Source organism: Peromyscus leucopus, chromosome 13 (assembly GCF_004664715.2).
Source record: "Peromyscus leucopus breed LL Stock chromosome 13, UCI_PerLeu_2.1, whole genome shotgun sequence".
NCBI lineage: Eukaryota > Metazoa > Chordata > Mammalia > Rodentia > Cricetidae > Peromyscus > Peromyscus leucopus.
This window is the reverse complement of record NC_051074.1, coordinates 34,366,747-34,383,904: the sequence shown is the minus strand read 5'-3', so window position 1 is coordinate 34,383,904 and position 17,158 is coordinate 34,366,747. Positions and strand designations below refer to the sequence as shown.

General features: G+C 41.1%; 1 protein-coding gene across 1 annotated transcript in view; it reads right to left on the bottom strand.

Moving 5' to 3' along the window:
• Farsb (phenylalanyl-tRNA synthetase subunit beta) overlaps nucleotides 1-17,158 on the bottom strand; it is a 64,260-nt gene that overhangs the window by 9,809 nt on the left and 37,293 nt on the right. Inside the window, exon 16 of the mRNA XM_028889278.2 lies at nucleotides 5,881-6,036. Within this exon, the coding sequence (XP_028745111.1) occupies nucleotides 5,881-6,036 (156 nt within the window). The remainder of the gene's footprint in view (nucleotides 1-5,880; nucleotides 6,037-17,158) is intronic.

Sequence of the window (17,158 nt, the reverse complement as noted above, 5' to 3'; positions counted from 1 at the left end):
AGGATCCACACAGGGGAAAGAGAACTGATTTCTACAACAGACATTGTGGTATGTGTGCCCCAGACCTCCCACAAGAATAAGTAAAGAAAAAAATATAGTAGAAGGATCAATAATTTAAGATCTTTAGCCCAAGCAACAAGTTTAAGGACAACCTAGGCTATGAGACCTGCCTCAAAAATCAAAACCACACAACATTAAACAAAACAAAAATAAAAACCAAACTTTTTCAGCAGATATAAACCTAAAAGTAAGTAGTTTTTAAATTTGACTTCCAAATTATAAGTTTAGCTTGGTGGTGGAGTATTATCTACCCATAAAGAAGAATGGAATTGATCATTCACCAGATAATGGATTGAACCTCATTTTAAGTGAAACAAGCCGGATTCGGTAAGATAAATTCTGCATGGTTTCTCATCCACAGAATCTAGCTTTTAAAGAAGATCAAAGTACTTTGTGTATTGGGCTTGTACAAAGATGCATAATCTATTGTATAAATAAACAATTTTAAAAGTTTAAATTTGTTTGGTCAATGTTAACTCTCCACTGAACAAAGCAAAGCAAGTTTTATAGAGCACTTGCTTAGTATGTGACAGTCTGTAGGTTTGACCCCAGTGGTGCATGTATCCACATACATAGAATTATTAACTCTTATAGATTTTATATACACAGCTATACATATAGCACATAAGCAAAACACACACAGTATATCTACAGTATTAAAATTTAATCAAATTTGAATAAGAAAAAAAATGTCTGGCTAGTAACTGGAGAGACTAGAAGGTATTCTTGATGCAGAGTCAGTCCTGGGTAGATCTGGGCAGGACCAATTCCTTTTCTCAAGCTGGGGTATGCTAATTCTCTTCTTTGTCTGAGGATAGTTAAGAAAATCCATCGGCCCAAATGGATGCCTTCCTCATTTAGGATCAAGGTATGAACACTGGGGATTTGAGACCAGTTCTCCCTTCATTAAGTACAGCCACTGAAGCAGTTTCCTCCTGAGAGCCTGGGACCTGATGAAGGGAGGCTTTACCATCCCCAGGAAGAGCATTTCCGACAAAAGCCTGAGAGGAACCTCTTATTAACAGAAAAGATCTATGTGCTATGTATCTCTGTGTCATACACAGGAGCTGGCCTAAGCAGAGGATAAAGAAACAGTTCTGAATTTTGGAAAAAAGAGAATGTCTAAAAAAGTCTTTAGGAGATACAGTAATAATCATAATAATCACAACAACAACACAAAGCTTGCCACACTGTGTTACAACTGTATCAGAGCACTGAACTAAGCCATTCAGTGTGGAATTTGTGATTTATACAATTTTCAGAACAAGAACACATTGAAAGAAAGTTAAGTAAGTGTCCATGAGTGGGGAGACCTTTACTTTCTGCACAGAGGTGAGGCAGGAACAATGAACACTCATTCTCAAGTAAGGCAGACTAAGTGAGTCCTGAGCGGGTCCTGCTGCCCTGCGGCCCTCCCAGTCTTTCACCACTTCAAAGCAAATGGACGGTGCGGGACTGGGAACCTCACCTGCAGCCGTAGACAACTGCAGAAGAGGTCCCTCTGTCGTAAGGTCCCAAGCTTTTAAACTTTTTACCAAAGCCAATGCCTTAACAGACTAGTCTGTGCTGATGGTACTGAGTGTGGGTATGCTCTCTAGAACCCCTATATTATACTCCAGGATGCTCTGTGTAAACCAAACCATAAACTGAACACCTTGACTTCAACAAGCTAGTCAACAGGTACTTTCCCACTGAATTTCCAAGCTCATATTACACTAAGACGGAGTGACAAGGGAAACAATTTCACCCATATATTTTAGCATCTGAGATCTTTCACAGGTGTCCCGAAAGGGGAATAAGGTCATGACCTCAGGTCAAGCCAATGACCACTAGGTGTTACTGTAACAGAAGGCACCTAATAACCAGGGTGAGTACATATGGTGTTGGGCTACATGTGGGCATGACAAGGTCATTTTTCATTTCCTGAAATCAATTCTGAGCAGCATGAAAACTCAAGACTGTCAAAACTAAAACTGTCTGTTCATCAAGGATCTTGTCTCAAGCTAAACTGAACTTTCTGCAGAATTGTAAAAAAAATCAAAACTGAACTAGGTTAACAAGCTAAGGAGGAAAAACCACATGCTGGAGTCAATGAGGCAGTCACAAAGCCCACCACATTCGACAAGAAATTATTTTTGCCACTGATTTGCCCAGCAACCACATTACTGTTCTAAACACAAATATGTTGAGAATTTTCCTTGCCCAGAAGTGGTTTTTTAAAAGGCTAAGTGCATCTTAACATACATAATTTAGTTTGCAACAAACCACAGAAATGAAGGGAAAGCTGAAAAAAATAAAAACATATATTTGCTATAATGATCTGATCAAATGCCACTAAAAAACTCTGTGCTGAACTTCTGAAACCCTTAAAATGCTCTGCAGTCTGCTAACAAGTAAAGGCTCTTTTTTTTTTCCTTTTCACTCCACTTGACTCCATTCTATCATCAACTTGATGATCGACATCACGTTATGGTGAAAATGAGAACTCTGTATGATTAGCAACCATGGTTTTTCCCTCTGGCTGCGGAGCTGCTACTACATGATCATTTGGTTACGGTCTATCATCATCGCCTTCCCCGGGATCAATGTGATGATCAGCCAAACGAATTTCCAGATTTCTTTCTCGCACAGTGGGCAGGGCCAACTTTCTTGGAAGATTAGGCTCTACTCTACTTACCTTCCCAGCAAAGCAGCACAAAGGGAGCTTGGTGGTACGCATTAAGAGACAGAAAGAGATAAGGCCCAACTGATATGAGGAAGAAACTCTACTAAACTGACTAAGCCAAATTATAACTGCAAAGCCACTAGGATCTTTAATTATTAAAAAGTAAACCATATGCTGGAGTAATAGAAGACAGCTCAATAATCAAAACTGGCATGAAACAGTAGTTCTTACTCTGGCCGCACCTGCCTTCCTCTGAAGATCCTTTCCTAACATATACATTTTTCCTACCACATATACACACACATATACAGGTGTGTGTATGCACATATATATGCATGTATATGAAAAATAACAGTAAGCTTGAAAAAAAGATATAGATAAAAATATTCCAACAACTAAATCCCTGTGCTTACAGACTGACTCTGGAGTCTGGAAAACAGTTCTTGTTCCTTAGTTGTGGTATATTTGCATACATATCACAGAGAGAACAAATCCTGGCTTTCTGCTGACTTATTTGGACAAGCCATTTATTTAGACCTTGATTTTTCTGACCATAAAAAAGATAATCAAATTTGTCATTAGATAATCAAAACAGACTAAGAAATCCCTATGAAAAACAAAGAACCATTATTTAAAATGACACTAACTGTCCTTGGCTTGGTGGCTCTTACAAAAAGCATCCTAAGAAAAAGCACCCAGGAACTAGGCACATGCCCCAGAATCCAGGGAGCTGGATGTGGTCACTGATGGTGACAGTAAACAAAAGTAATTTCCCTACTCTTTGCAAGAAAAGCAGTTAGACATATTAGAAAATACTGATCCAGGCTACCCATGTATAGAAGTTCTATCAAAGCTTTTCAAAGTCATAAAAGTTTAAACTTTGGCATTTGAGAGCCAAATGTAGATTCAAAAAGAGAATTAAATCTGAGCCTTAAATACTCATAGGAAAAAACAAAGTAAGCTAGGTGTGGTTGCTCCTACCAATCATCTCTGCACTCAGGAGGCAAAGGAGAGAGGGAGGGCTGAAAATTTAAGGCAAGCTTAGGCTAAGCAAGCAGATCCTGCATCAAAAAGCCAAGGGCTGGGGGTGCAGATCAGTACAGAGACTTTGCTTCAACAGCCCAAGGTCCTGGGTGTATTCTCTAGCACTGAAAAGAAGGAAAAAAGTAACAGTTTACCCTAATCAAAGGCACATAAAGACTTACAAGTAATGAAGAAAGCTGTAATTGCTGGGTGGGTGTGGTGGCATACACTTTTTATCCTAGATTCAATAGGAGGGAGAAGAAGCAGATCAATCTCTGAGTTCAAGCCAGACTGGGCTACATAGTGAGTTCAGAGTTACACAGTGAGACTGTCTCAAAAAATGAAAGAGGGGGCGGTTATAACTTATGGATGCATTTTGTAATTTAAAAACAATTTTGGGCCAAAATAGCAGATTATCTGCTACTAGGGAAGTTAGATGCTGATAAGTTCTCTATTGCTTGAACTTTAATATTCACAGGATTCAAATGACCTAAGTCTAGAATTACAAAAATGTAATGTTCAGATCAACAACTACTGGCTTGTCACACAGGGCTCTCAGTGGTATGGACTATGCAATCTCCAGCATCACACTGGCCACTGCTGCTCTTGTCTTCAGTGGAGCCTCCATCAGTCTTCTCAGTCACATGGACCACTCAGCACTGCTGTACAGCACACTGCAAAGCCTCCCCACCATTTCTTCACCACTCTCCACGCTCCTGACCCACCCTCACTGCTGACGCATTAACCCCACGGAAGTGCGGACGTCTACCACTCACCTGCTTCAAAACAATCAGTAGCGTCAACACTTTCCCTCTAGCTGAAGCCCCTTGCCAGCATGTAGATAGAACGCCTTCCCAGCTTGCAGTCAAACAAATGGCACTCTACGACACACACATCCCACAGCACCCACCTGTAGACCCTGGCTCCACCTATTCTTTCCAATCCCTATCACTTCCCACAAGCTCACTAATGTTTTGATCTTGGAGTAGATTTTTAGAATGGTAAGCTGCTGACTGACCATGGACAATGAACCCTGGAGGCAACTGGTAGAGAAGTTTGAACACAAGTAACCAGGCCCAACTCCTACAACTTGCCTTCCCTTAATTCCTTCACTTGTAAAGCCCAGATGTTACACTGGATGGACTCTATGATCCAGTCCCAGCACTGGACTCTGTGATGTAAGCATAACACATCTTTACTGGGTCATTTCTGATGAAAATGCCTAATTTCTTCTACTACTAAACCTCTCAATTTAGCTGAGCAAATAACCCAACATAGCTATATATTTCAGAGCTATTTTCAAAACATGGCTCAAAATAAAAATGAAAACAAGCCACAATTAAAAAAAAAATCTGATGATTAAGAAAAACAAATATAGGTAAAACCCCAAATATTTACTCACCAAATTCACTATAAATAACTGCTAAGTAATACTTTAAAAATGAAAGGTGTGGTGACAAGTTAGGATGCCAAATGCAGGCATAAAAACAGCAAGGTAAAGAGCAGGACTAAGTGGTCAAAAATATTTTTCTTCAATTGTTTCTAAGTCTCTTGTCAAAGAAAATAAACTTAGATTCAAGCTCCAGGACGAGGAAAAGCAAAAGCTTCAGACTTCCTCAGACAAGGACAAGCCAGCACATGAGGGCACATGTAGTGTTGAGTTGGCCTGGATGAAAGGGATGAAAGCCAGAGACTGGCCTGGGCTTTGGGCAGCGGATCCCACCTTGCACCTTGATTAATGAGTGACATTTTTCGTAATAGCTTTCTTTTCGCCTTGTCTCAAAGCTTCAGCCATGCAGCTGAGTACAGACTGCCCCTCAGGCCATCTGAGCCTGCGGCCCGGGTTTCTGGCTCACCAGTGCTGGCAGCACAGTGGTGCCGGGGTTACTACAGCTCAGCTAGTGCAGAAGCAACACTGTGCAGCTCCTAGCAGTTCTGAAAAACAACTTCCCGAGGTGCTGCAGGAAAAGGGAGGAAAAGTTTCTAGCAACAACTAACAGTTCATTAGAATGAAGTTCTCTCCCCTAATTTACTGCCCATACTCTCTAAATCAAAAGCAAAAGAAACAAACAGGACTTTATCAACAACAGGATGTGGCCTTTGATGGCGTTTCTCCGACTCGGGCATCTTACCTGTGGATGCTTTGATCACATAGCCCCCCTTCTCCTCACTGGGAGGCACATCGAGCAGCTGCATAATTCTGTCCAGCAGCCCATGGATGATCTCAAACCCAGGGTTCTTGTTGTAATAAACAGCACAGAGATGCCTGTAGTTTTTCGCACCTACATCTAGAAAAGCAAAAAGGGATTGATCATCAGGTCACAGTAACCATTATTTAAGAAACTGGCTTATCCCAACCAAACGTGAACAAAGCTAACAAAAAGAGGTAACAGATTATTCAGCATGAAGAGAAGCATTCAGCCTCAGAAATTCACGGTCAGATCAAACTTTTCAGCCACCAAATTCTCAAAGATGTTTACTTTGGAGGGGGAGGAGTGTTGGCCCCAGGTCCAAAGCTTCACTCTAGAACCTGCTTGTAAAACTTGCTGTAAACACTCTAGCAAAATGTACCAGTTAATGCTTCATATTCTTTATTCATGATACCACCTAAATAACCATACTAAATACCAAAAAGGCTTCTGCAGAAACACTTCCTATATTATTTCCAGTAAGGAACTAGAGACAGACAGGGATGAAGAACAGCAAGTCACTTCTCAGAGTATTTTGGTGGCTGTGAGAAAGCATTCTGTGAAAGCTTATCTTAATGGACAAGAGCAAACACTTACAATAATAATATAAACAAAAACATGGAGACAGTGTGCCAGGGGCTGAACTTAGGACCCCTAGATCTTCTATTTTTAAAGAAGGCCAACCAGTTAAAAAGGAGAGCAAACTAAATTATGTTGTTAAAAGAACCCACATAGGTTGGAAAACTATGAAGCAGAGCAAGGCAATGGTTATCAGTAAAGTTAGAGGGAGGCTGCCCCAGGATAGGGAGGTACTGTAACAGATGCATCACACCAAATGCTGAGGCCCCCAGCAGTCCACCTCTTAGCCAGATTGGAGTTACAGTATTGTCTGTTTTATAACCTTTAAAAAGCTGTGTAAGTTACACATATAAAATTCCATATAAACCTTCACAATTAAAATGTGGAATGAGAGGCTGGACAAATGACTCAGTGGTTAAGTGCACTTGTTGCTCTTACGGAGTGTGGTTTGGTTCCTAGCACCCACATGATGGCTCACAACCATCCAGAACTCCAGTTCCTGGGAATTGGACCCCCTCTTCTGAACTCCAAGGGCATCAGGCATGTATGTGGTGCACAGACAAACACGCAAGCTAGACACTCATACAGATAAAATAATCTTTTTTTTACATGGAAGCAGTAAAACAAAGGCTATGAAGCTATTGTAATATAGATCAACCCTGAAGACATTATGGCAAGAGAAATAGCACAGCAGGACAATATTACATGATCCCCTATGTAAGGTATCGAAGTCTTCTGTGTGCAAGGCAAGGACACTACCCCAAGCTCACACCTCACAGTCACATGGCCACAGAAACAACAGAGTGAGAAGGTGACCTCCAGGGCTGACGGGAAGGAAAGGGAAGAACTACCACTGCTGGTCACAGGACCGCAGCCAGGGGCGATGAGAAAGACCCAGTGGTCTTCCACACACGAGTCTGCAGCGCTGCTGCTGTGACGTGCACTTCAGAGCTCAGGAAGAAGGTAGCTTAGCTGTGTTTTAAATGACCACAACAACTTCTACAAGCGTGGGAAGGATCAAACTACACAAACATAGCCATAATCAGACAGCGCCACGTACTGGGGAAAAAGACTCCAAAGAAACAGATCTACAGGTTATGTTTGAATGGGATCGTTTTTTTTTTTCTACTTCTATTTCAAAATCTTTCCTTGATCAATACAATACCTTCTATAAAAATAAGACAAATAAGAATCACAACTCGAGATGAACCCCAATGAAAACTGGATAATGAACCAACGTAGTAGAAACACAGTGAGATACTAACTACCACTGGTAAATCCTCAGCAACTGTCAAGGTCTTACTTAACACGCGGCTGACTAGCTCTCAGAGGCACTGTACTGAGTGAAAGCAGCCAGCCACAGAGGCTGGAGGATGCATGATCCACCCATGCCAAGGTGAGCAAAGCAGACTTGGAGTAACTGAGACTGGACGGCAGCTGTGTGGAGTAAGATGTGGCGAATGTGGCTAAAATGGGAAAACATGGGGGGTTCTCAGGGGGATGCTGCTGGGGATTTCACAGTGGTGCTTTAACAAGTACATAGCACATAAAGGAAGATTTAAAGTCAACAGCATCATTTAGCTTTAAAACTGGCATATAACTTAGGTATATACCACGACCCTTCAACAGATCCTAAAGCCACACAGCTCTTATAAATTCTGAATGCATTTGGCCTCACTGTGCTTTTTAAATTAGGGAAAAAGAAAGAAGATAACATCTGTCTTTGGAAATAAAGTGAACACAACAAGCTGCTTGCTTCCTGTGCATATGGACTGAACAAAAGCTCTTCTACAGCTTTTCCACAGGTGAGAGCTACTAGCCATGGCTGGCACAAACAGCAAGACACTGCGACATTCATAGCACTAGCAATCTCTGGCCAGGTACGGAGTGTCTATCAGCCAACCCTCAGTGTCGTTATTTAGCTCAAGACCCTCCTCAGCCAGGATTACTACTGCTGGGGAACAGATGGAAGCCAAACCTCAGGCAATTAAGTCAAGTTGCCCGGAGTCAAGCTAACTAGCGAGGGCTAATCATTATCAATTCCACAGCTATGAAGTTACAAACCAGGCCCTGCTCAGGACTGACTAAAACCCACACCCTCTCCACTACCCTACGGTGTGCCATAAAGGCTTTAGAAGGGAAACGGTATAAGGGTAAATGCATGTGTGACCATATATAGCTGTTTATGTATGTATAGTCAAGGATGTGCATTCTTGAAACATTTTTGGTACAACGAACAGATGTTTTACTTCTCCAAAGTTTTCATGATTCTCAAGAATTTCATTTAAGTCACTAAAATAAATTATTTTTTTTATCTGGAATTTGTGTCCATCAACAGTACGTTAATTTATGAAGATTATATTCTGAGTAAACTTCTGAGTAAATAGACACAGAGAAAGAACTGCTTATCACCATTTAACACCTCTTGGTGCATACTATGCTTAGGGCACTCTAGTTTTCCTTAGATAGTGGAGGTCAATGGCACTCTGGGGCTCACACAAACTCAACACTTATTCTCTGAATACACAACTAAAGTTTGGAAAAAGAGGTCAGCACAGAGAAGCAACTACCGCATCAGGCCAGGAGCACAGAGTGGGCCATATTCCAAGGCAACACAAGGGACAGCTGAGGTGATGTGACTCCATATTGCCACCCCTCATTGTTGTTTCCATCTTCCAGAACAAAGAACTCTGCTATCCAAATTCTATAATCAAAGGTGCGAAGAGAAGGATCAATATTAAAGGCAGGCAGGCAGAAATGCTGGGTAACCCAGCAGCACGCACAAACTGAAGTGAGAGGTCTAATTCTGCTGCAGGAACGTGAACACAACACACACACACACACACACACACACACACACACACAGACACACACACACACATTCTGTCTCTCTCCTCCTGAAGGGAAAAAATTAAATGAAACAGAACTAAATTATCCCTTTCATACTACTGACTTGCTTCTGGGTATTCCTGCCATGTGGTACCCATTTGTTGGTGTCACATGCTTCCACTTTAACACACAGGCACGTATTGAAACGACTTTGTAGTTCCATATTCGCTGTGAGAGCAGGCCGACAGTAAGGCCACCATTCAGAGAGCTTACCAATGCAAACGAAAGGCGCTTGGTTTGGGGAACCTTTGCCTTGGACTACTTTTTCCTAATTTCCAAATTATTTAAAATGAACATTTCTGATAACAGTCAAATACCTAGACCAAAAACATAGAATTTTTTAAAGCAAATTAAGTGCTTTGAGTGACTGCAGAAGAAAAAAAAATTACAGTTTAAAAAAAGAGCTGGAGATGTGGGTGGTACATGCCCATCAGGGGCATGAGAAGATCAAGGTCATTCTTGGGTACACAGTGAGTTTGAAGCTATCCTAAGCTGTGTAAGACCTTGTCTCCAAAAAGATAATAATTAAAATCAAAGCTTATTCCATTTAATAGAGGTTTCAAGATGTTTACAACATACATGAAGAAAAATTAACTTCTAGGTTTAATTTTGCAATAAGCTTACAAAAAGCCACTGACTTTTAGGACTATGTATTAACCTCATTATGGAGGTGCCCCCTCCCCACTCCACTGCTGACTGTTTTTCACGTTCCTCAAAGGTCTGACCCTCAAATTCCCACCTCCTTGTTTTCTGCTCAGAGAGGCCATATTACATCACTGGAAGTACCGACCGCATGCCACAAAGTAAGAACTATTGAGACTTCAGGCCAAGGCTAGGGTTTGCTGGAAATGCCTCAGTTCTTTATAACTCAGTTAACAGACCTCTTGTGTCATGCCATCAAACAATCTGCTTTCTCAATGGGCCTGCCAAGCATGTCAGCCTAAATTATCCGTGTATTTCACAGACTTCAAAGCACTGCCCGGAGAGAGCGGATCTAAACCACCCAAAGGAGGATGGCTAGATGCAGTTCTGTGAGCTCAAAGGATACCAAACAAATGACTTTTTTTTTTTTTTTTTTTTTTAAAGAAAAATAAAAGGGAATGGTACATGATGTCTCTAGCATGTGACTTACACAAATTTTCTAGGCTTTGGCATAGGCTCCCATGTAGTATATATCCTGTCTGCACCAATGGTTAGAGGTGAATTAGTGGTTTCTGGTAGCATATTATGCAGGGCACAGAGTCTTCCTTACTCTCACATGCACCCAGAAACCTAAGAAAAGATGTTGTTAGAAAGAAAGTGGATGTGGAGAACAAAAAAAGCTTCTAGAATAATCTAGGGCTGGATATTGTGCTCGAGTTAGAGATGAACAGTTAGCTAGCCTTGGAAAATGAAGCAGACCACTCTTTTCTAAGTCTGGCCTACCTCTGACATTTCAACACCAGCACCTACAGAACCATACCTCATGCTACAAGTTTACCTCCTAAAGAATTTGAGCATAATCTAAATGACCTACAAAAGCCCCAAGAATCCCACAAAAACACAACACCTTGAAAAACCACAGCTGACACAGGGAAACAAGAACCCTGATATACTCCTGATAGGACTATAAATAAATAAAATGAAAACATGGAAATGCAAAAGGGGCTAAATGGGGAGACCGGCAGCAGTGAGACAGGGACAAGCAGTGGTGGTCTGAAAACGCATTGCACGCATGTATGAAAATGGCATAATGGCCTTTAGTCCCAACACTTGGCAGGCAAAGGAAGTCAGATTTGAGGCCAGCCTGGTCTACATAGCAAGTTCCAACCCAGGCAGAGGTACTTGTTTCAAGAAGAAAGGATGGGGAGGAAAACAAGAAGAAAATGGCATCGTGAAGTCCATTCTATAGGTATAATTAATATATTCACTATAGTAACATATGCAATGTATTAATATATGCTGGGTATACTGGTTCACACCTGTAATTTTACCACTCAGGAAGTGGAAGCAGGTTGTAAGTTTGAAGAAAGTCAGGGTCACATAGAAAGATGTATCTCAAACCAACCAAAACAAAACAAAAAAGAAAAAACAATCAGTTAAAAATATTTTAGAAAAGAATTTACTAAATTGTCAAATATTTAAATGTGTACACCTAGGGACTAGCAAATTGCATTTCTAAAAACATGTATTTGTACAAGAGAAAATGATACTCATTGTAAGACATACTTTAGGAAGTCTTGTAATCTATACATTCATCCTCATAGTAAGAACATTCTCTGCTTCCATATGGTAGAATATTATGTTAGAATTAAAAACGAAATTGATAGCATGCATTCAGACAGGCTAGACCATGTATGACCACATTTGTGTCTACTATAAAAGCTCTACAGCTACACACAGAAGTGCAAAATATGGCTGCAGGTATGCATGAGGTCTGGCAGTGAATTCTAGGTGTGGAACAAGGGAGAAGTTGAAGAATCTCCCTCCCCTCACCCCCGACTGTAAGACAAGGTTTCTCTCTATATAGCCTTCTGTCCTGGAACTCGCTCTGTAGACCAGGCTGGCCTTGAACTCACAGAGATCCATCCACCTGCCTCTACCTCCCAAGTGCTGAAATCAAAGACATGCGCCACCATTGCTTGGTGATGTTTTTTTTTTTTTAATTAAAAAAAAAAATTCTTAAATCAATAACACACATTCATGAAAACTTAAGAATATTATAAATATATGTTCAATCATAAAAAATATCAACAACTTCCCTAAAATGCTTCTATATTGCAGCACCAAAAGTCACACTTTTCTTTTAAAATGATGCTGAAAAGCCAAGAAACAAATGTGAAAAGAAATCTCTAAAATTCTCAATGCATACAGGGAAAAAAATTATATTCCTGAGGGTTGGATTTTATTTAGTTAACATAAACCTGGAATGGATTTTTATCTATTAAAAAAATATAGTACTGGATGCATGACAGGGTACATTATACTCACGTTAGCAGATCTTAACTATGTGGAACCAAGCACACTAAAATAACTTTCTATATTAAAAATGATTTATTTACACAGCTAAGATGCCATCACATATGCGAAGGATGCTACTTCAAAAATTGTTAACGTCAGTCTCCTTACACCCATGTTTTTTGAATTATTAATTGGAAATTCTACATGCCAAAAATATGAACTGGTGAAATTAAATTAATCCAGACTGATGACATAAGCCCTCTTCAGAAAGCCGCATTCCACATGTGGATGCTGGATAATCTTCCATTATCTGAAGCTCCAGAATTGATGGACAACGTCTCAGAAGACAGGAACTCACAAGTCTATAACAAAATGTTCTTACTGAGCCTTTACAAACACATAGTTATATCAAAAGTTCTAAAGACCTGACCTGTTCCTTCACTCCATTAACCAAAGGCCTTATGTCTGCACCTATATTTAATATTCTGTAATGCAAGACAGAAGACACTCACACCCATGTTTGCATGTGTATGTACAGTAAGCTGAGGAAACAAACACGTAGAAAGACCAACAGTTCGGTTCTGTGGCAGCCATGGTGTTCAAGGGAGGAGGAAGAAACGAGAACCCTGAAACAGATCTTGCAATTAAAGGCTTCAACCCAAAATGCTCTATGTCCACATGCATTGAGGAAGGTAAGGAAAAACAGACCATCCTCTCACTTAGAGAAGCTTATGGCACAATGTCAAAGTTTGGGAACTATTTAACTGGAACCTGGAGGCAGGGGAATGGAGTTCAAAGCAGGATTGCTAAGCGCTCTTGAGGATGGAGGAAGAAGGTCTAAGCAAGTCAAAACTTAGAATGATCATGCTTCAAGAAGAAAAGAAGGGTATCAGAGCCCTGGGTAAGTGATCTAACCCACTCCACTGAGCACAGCAACTACTCAGACCCAAACTTTCTGAAATGATGCTGCTGAAACCAAGTGTAGGCAACTGATTCTGAGATTTGGCCACAGAGGCATGCCACACTGAACCGTGGATTAATAGATCCTGCTGGTCAGATCTTGCTGGTAGAAATCACTGAGACCCTTTACAAAGCCCAGCTCATGTTCTTAGGCTCTTGCTTCATTTTAGACTTAACCCTCTTTAACCTAGAGACCTGTTTTCTCTGGTCATTTCAGTGAGATTCTGGCAGCTTCCCTGAGCACTGAGGGATGATCTGTGGCTGCAGAATTCAACTGTGTTTAAAAAGTGGAAGGCTGGATTGTGCAAAATGAGCTAGCTTTTCCAGGCAGACGGTCCTTTGCTTATCTCTGTAGCTTTTCTGGCTTTTAAAAATACTTTGTTTACAATATGGTTCTTCCTGGCATTGAAATGAATGCGCTATTAACGTCTGAAACCAACTAGTAACTCACACAGCAGCCTCGCATGGTCTCCATTGCTACCCTCCCTGCTCCAAAACTGAAAAACTTACCCCAGGGCAGAGTCTGCATTCAAGTTTCTTGTTCCAAAAACACATGCCACTCTGCCCAACAAAAGGGATAAATCAGCTTAGTCCCCTGAGTCATGACTAATTTTTAAAAGTGTTACAGCAACTTCGGCTCTTGAGGCTCAACAAATGCAGTGGCTGGCTCAGCCTCAGACAAGCCGAATGGGCCTGATTTACAGGGGAAGTCTTAATGCTTGAAAAGTGTGCCTGAGTCAGTTGCAAAACTGGCAGCCTGACAGCCTCGTTCATCATGATGGCTAGTGAGAGGACTCCACAGGAGAGGGAATGTTCGACTAGGTCAAGCAGGAAAATGGCAGGTGTCTTTTGCCTGTTCTCAGAGGAGCTTGAGACAGACAGGAAAACATGGAAATCCACACAAGACTCTACTTCCATTTTCATTTCAGAAGCCGTCTGCTAAGCAGACACTGACGTGAGGTTTAGGAGTTTAGGGTTCCTGGCAGTTGGAGCTCCATTCTCTACATTCAGGACAGTCTGCTCATTCCCTCCAAACTGAGCTTGGCTAAGCTGGGTGCCCTGTGAGCTCCAGGGTCCTGCCAGTCTCTGCCTCCTTCGCCCTGAGACTACAGGCACAGGGGTTCTGAGGATCCAAACTCAGATCTTCAAGCTTGCTCGGCAAGCACTCTTACAGTCGAAAATAGTTTCTACTTTTCTATCACCATGGTGAATGAGACAACCTGGCTCATGCTTGCTATACATCTTCACTAATAATTTGGGGATTGCTCACTAAGGAGAATTTGGGAACTTTCATATTAACTGGAAAATCCCTTGATCATTTAACTATTGGTGGTTTCAATTTTTTTACTAAAAAAGTTTCATTTAGGAACACATGGCTTAGCATACATCTAAGAGAGAGATGACTTCTAGCTTGTCACCCAAAAAATAAAGAGAGAGAAACATCATAAATCACTCCAAGAACAATATTTCTGTGATTTATTTTTAAAAGTAAAGTCTTATATTAGTATGAAAGGTTAAAAAAAAAAAAAATCCTATGGCACAAAGTCCCTTAGAGGTTAGGATAAAAATCAAACTCCATTGTCTGAGCAAAGCACAGTAACACTGCTGGCCATCCTGGACTTTCAAGCATATGGCAAAAAATGGGCATGACCCAGGCCAGCAGCATCTGGCCCTGGGACTGCCACCACCCTAACAAGAAGAGCAGCCACCACTTACTATTTGGCTGAAACTTTCCAAATGCAGTTTCGCTGGATCCTTATAGCAACTAATAAAGTAAGGGCTGTCATTACCCCATTGTACAGATGAGTAGATAGCCACAGAGTTCAAACAAACTGTACACCACAGGAAGCCTGACTAAACTCACGCCTTGCAGCTGCAGTCTGCAGAACCCAGAGTCACTGCTGCCCCTGCTCCAGATGCTGTAGACCCTTTCCTGCAGGCCAATGACTAGGAGAGAATCCACATGCACATATTTAGAATACTGCATCAGAAAAGGTTTTGTTATGAAATAAGATCCAGGTCCACCTAAACAGAAAACATACTTCATCTCAATGAAAGGAAATGTGTTTTCACGATCGAGCAATTTACTTCCCTTGATTTCTCAAATGCTATTGATACGACAGAAAATATTAAAGAAAAAGAACAAGCCAATGCAAGACAAAGGGTAAAGTTGCACTGAATGGAAATGAACCACGAAGAAAACAGTAGAACAGTTTCAACTAAGACAGGCACAACAGAGGTTGGCTAGAGAGACGTTCTTCCTGGTGAGAAAAAGCACAACAGAATGCAAATATCTGAGCTAAAACAAATAACAACAAAACCCATGTCAGGACACACACCCAGTCCTAAAACACAACAATGTACTCCTCCATGGCTACAGCCAAACTGTGCAGCCAGTGCGGGACCCACAGCTGCCCCTCATTCTCCCCCTTGGACTGTGAGCACACTCAGCCCTGAAGAGCCATTAGTGAGCCCCGTTAGTCACTGCAAAGGGCCCACTGCTGAAAGAGTGTGGCTACCTAATCCTGTATTTATAATTACAAGGACCCCAGAGAAGATCAAGACACTATGAGGCTCAAAGAATAAATGTGGAAGGAAACAGTCAGAATGAACAGATAAATGCAACCCTGCACTTTCACTGCCTATACTCATGGGAAACTCAATTCTCAAAACTCTGCACCTAACACTAAAATAATAATAATAATAATAATAATAATAATAATAATAATAATAATAATAACTTCCTATTTTTAGTATAGATCTGCCACCGTAAGAAAATTCTACAGACTACAGCCTGGACTTAAGAACCACTCATAATCATAAGGACTGATGTATGAAATCAAAGGACCAATGAAGGCTAGCAGCAAAGCAGTCACTTGAGGCACTGCTCACCCAGGGACCACAGCACTTATAGGTCTAGACAATCAATTGAACTTGAGTTTGCATTAGAAAGACAGACTTCAGAAAAATCAGGCTTCCAAAACTCTTAAATTTATATTTATTAAATAATCATGCATTCCAAGTGTTGAACCAAAATACTCGCAGACTAAGTTAAGAACTCTGAACTTAGATATATCAAAGGGAAAAACTATAAAACACATTCACAATCACTGTTACAACAACAGTGTGGGGGCCATCAAAGCCCAACAACAATGGCACGCTATAGTGTGCCAGAGTGAAGGAAAGAAAGTCTTCGGAGTGCTCTGGTGACCCTCTGTCCTTCTTTCCTTACCCCTCCCAGAGGGCCGGGGAGAGGGGTGTACTCAGGTGAGTTCAGGGACCCATGCATATTCACATCACGTGTTGCCATTGAACTATATTTCCCATTCTCTCTATGGTGTTTTTTAAGGTGAAGTTTCATTAGGGCCCCTCATAATTATTAAATTCATTTTTTGTTGGTTTTTGTTGTTGTTTTTCGAGACAGGGTTTCTCTGTGTAGTTTTGGTCCTGGATCTCATTCTGTAGATCAGGCTGGCTGAGCTCAGAATCTGCTGCCTGAGTGCTGGGATTAAAGGCATGTGCGCCACCGCCTCCCACAAATTAATAAATTCTTTAAGAACATGTGCTTTCCATTCCAGGAAACAAGAGACATAACCACCAAAGCCTAGGCACTGCAAGCATTCAGATTCAAAGAAGTCAATCACTAAAATCAACTGATCAAATGGCAGGAGGGGGGCATGGGACACTTAAATGGGGTATTTGATAAGAGTGTGACTTTTTTATTTAACAATAAACAATACAGCTGTGGTAGAGCTTAGGTTTAGAATTACCATCTCAAGGGTGTGCTGATACAATGATGTACTAACTCCACTGACACTAAAATACTAGGAGGAGGGTGATAGCAATGTGGAAG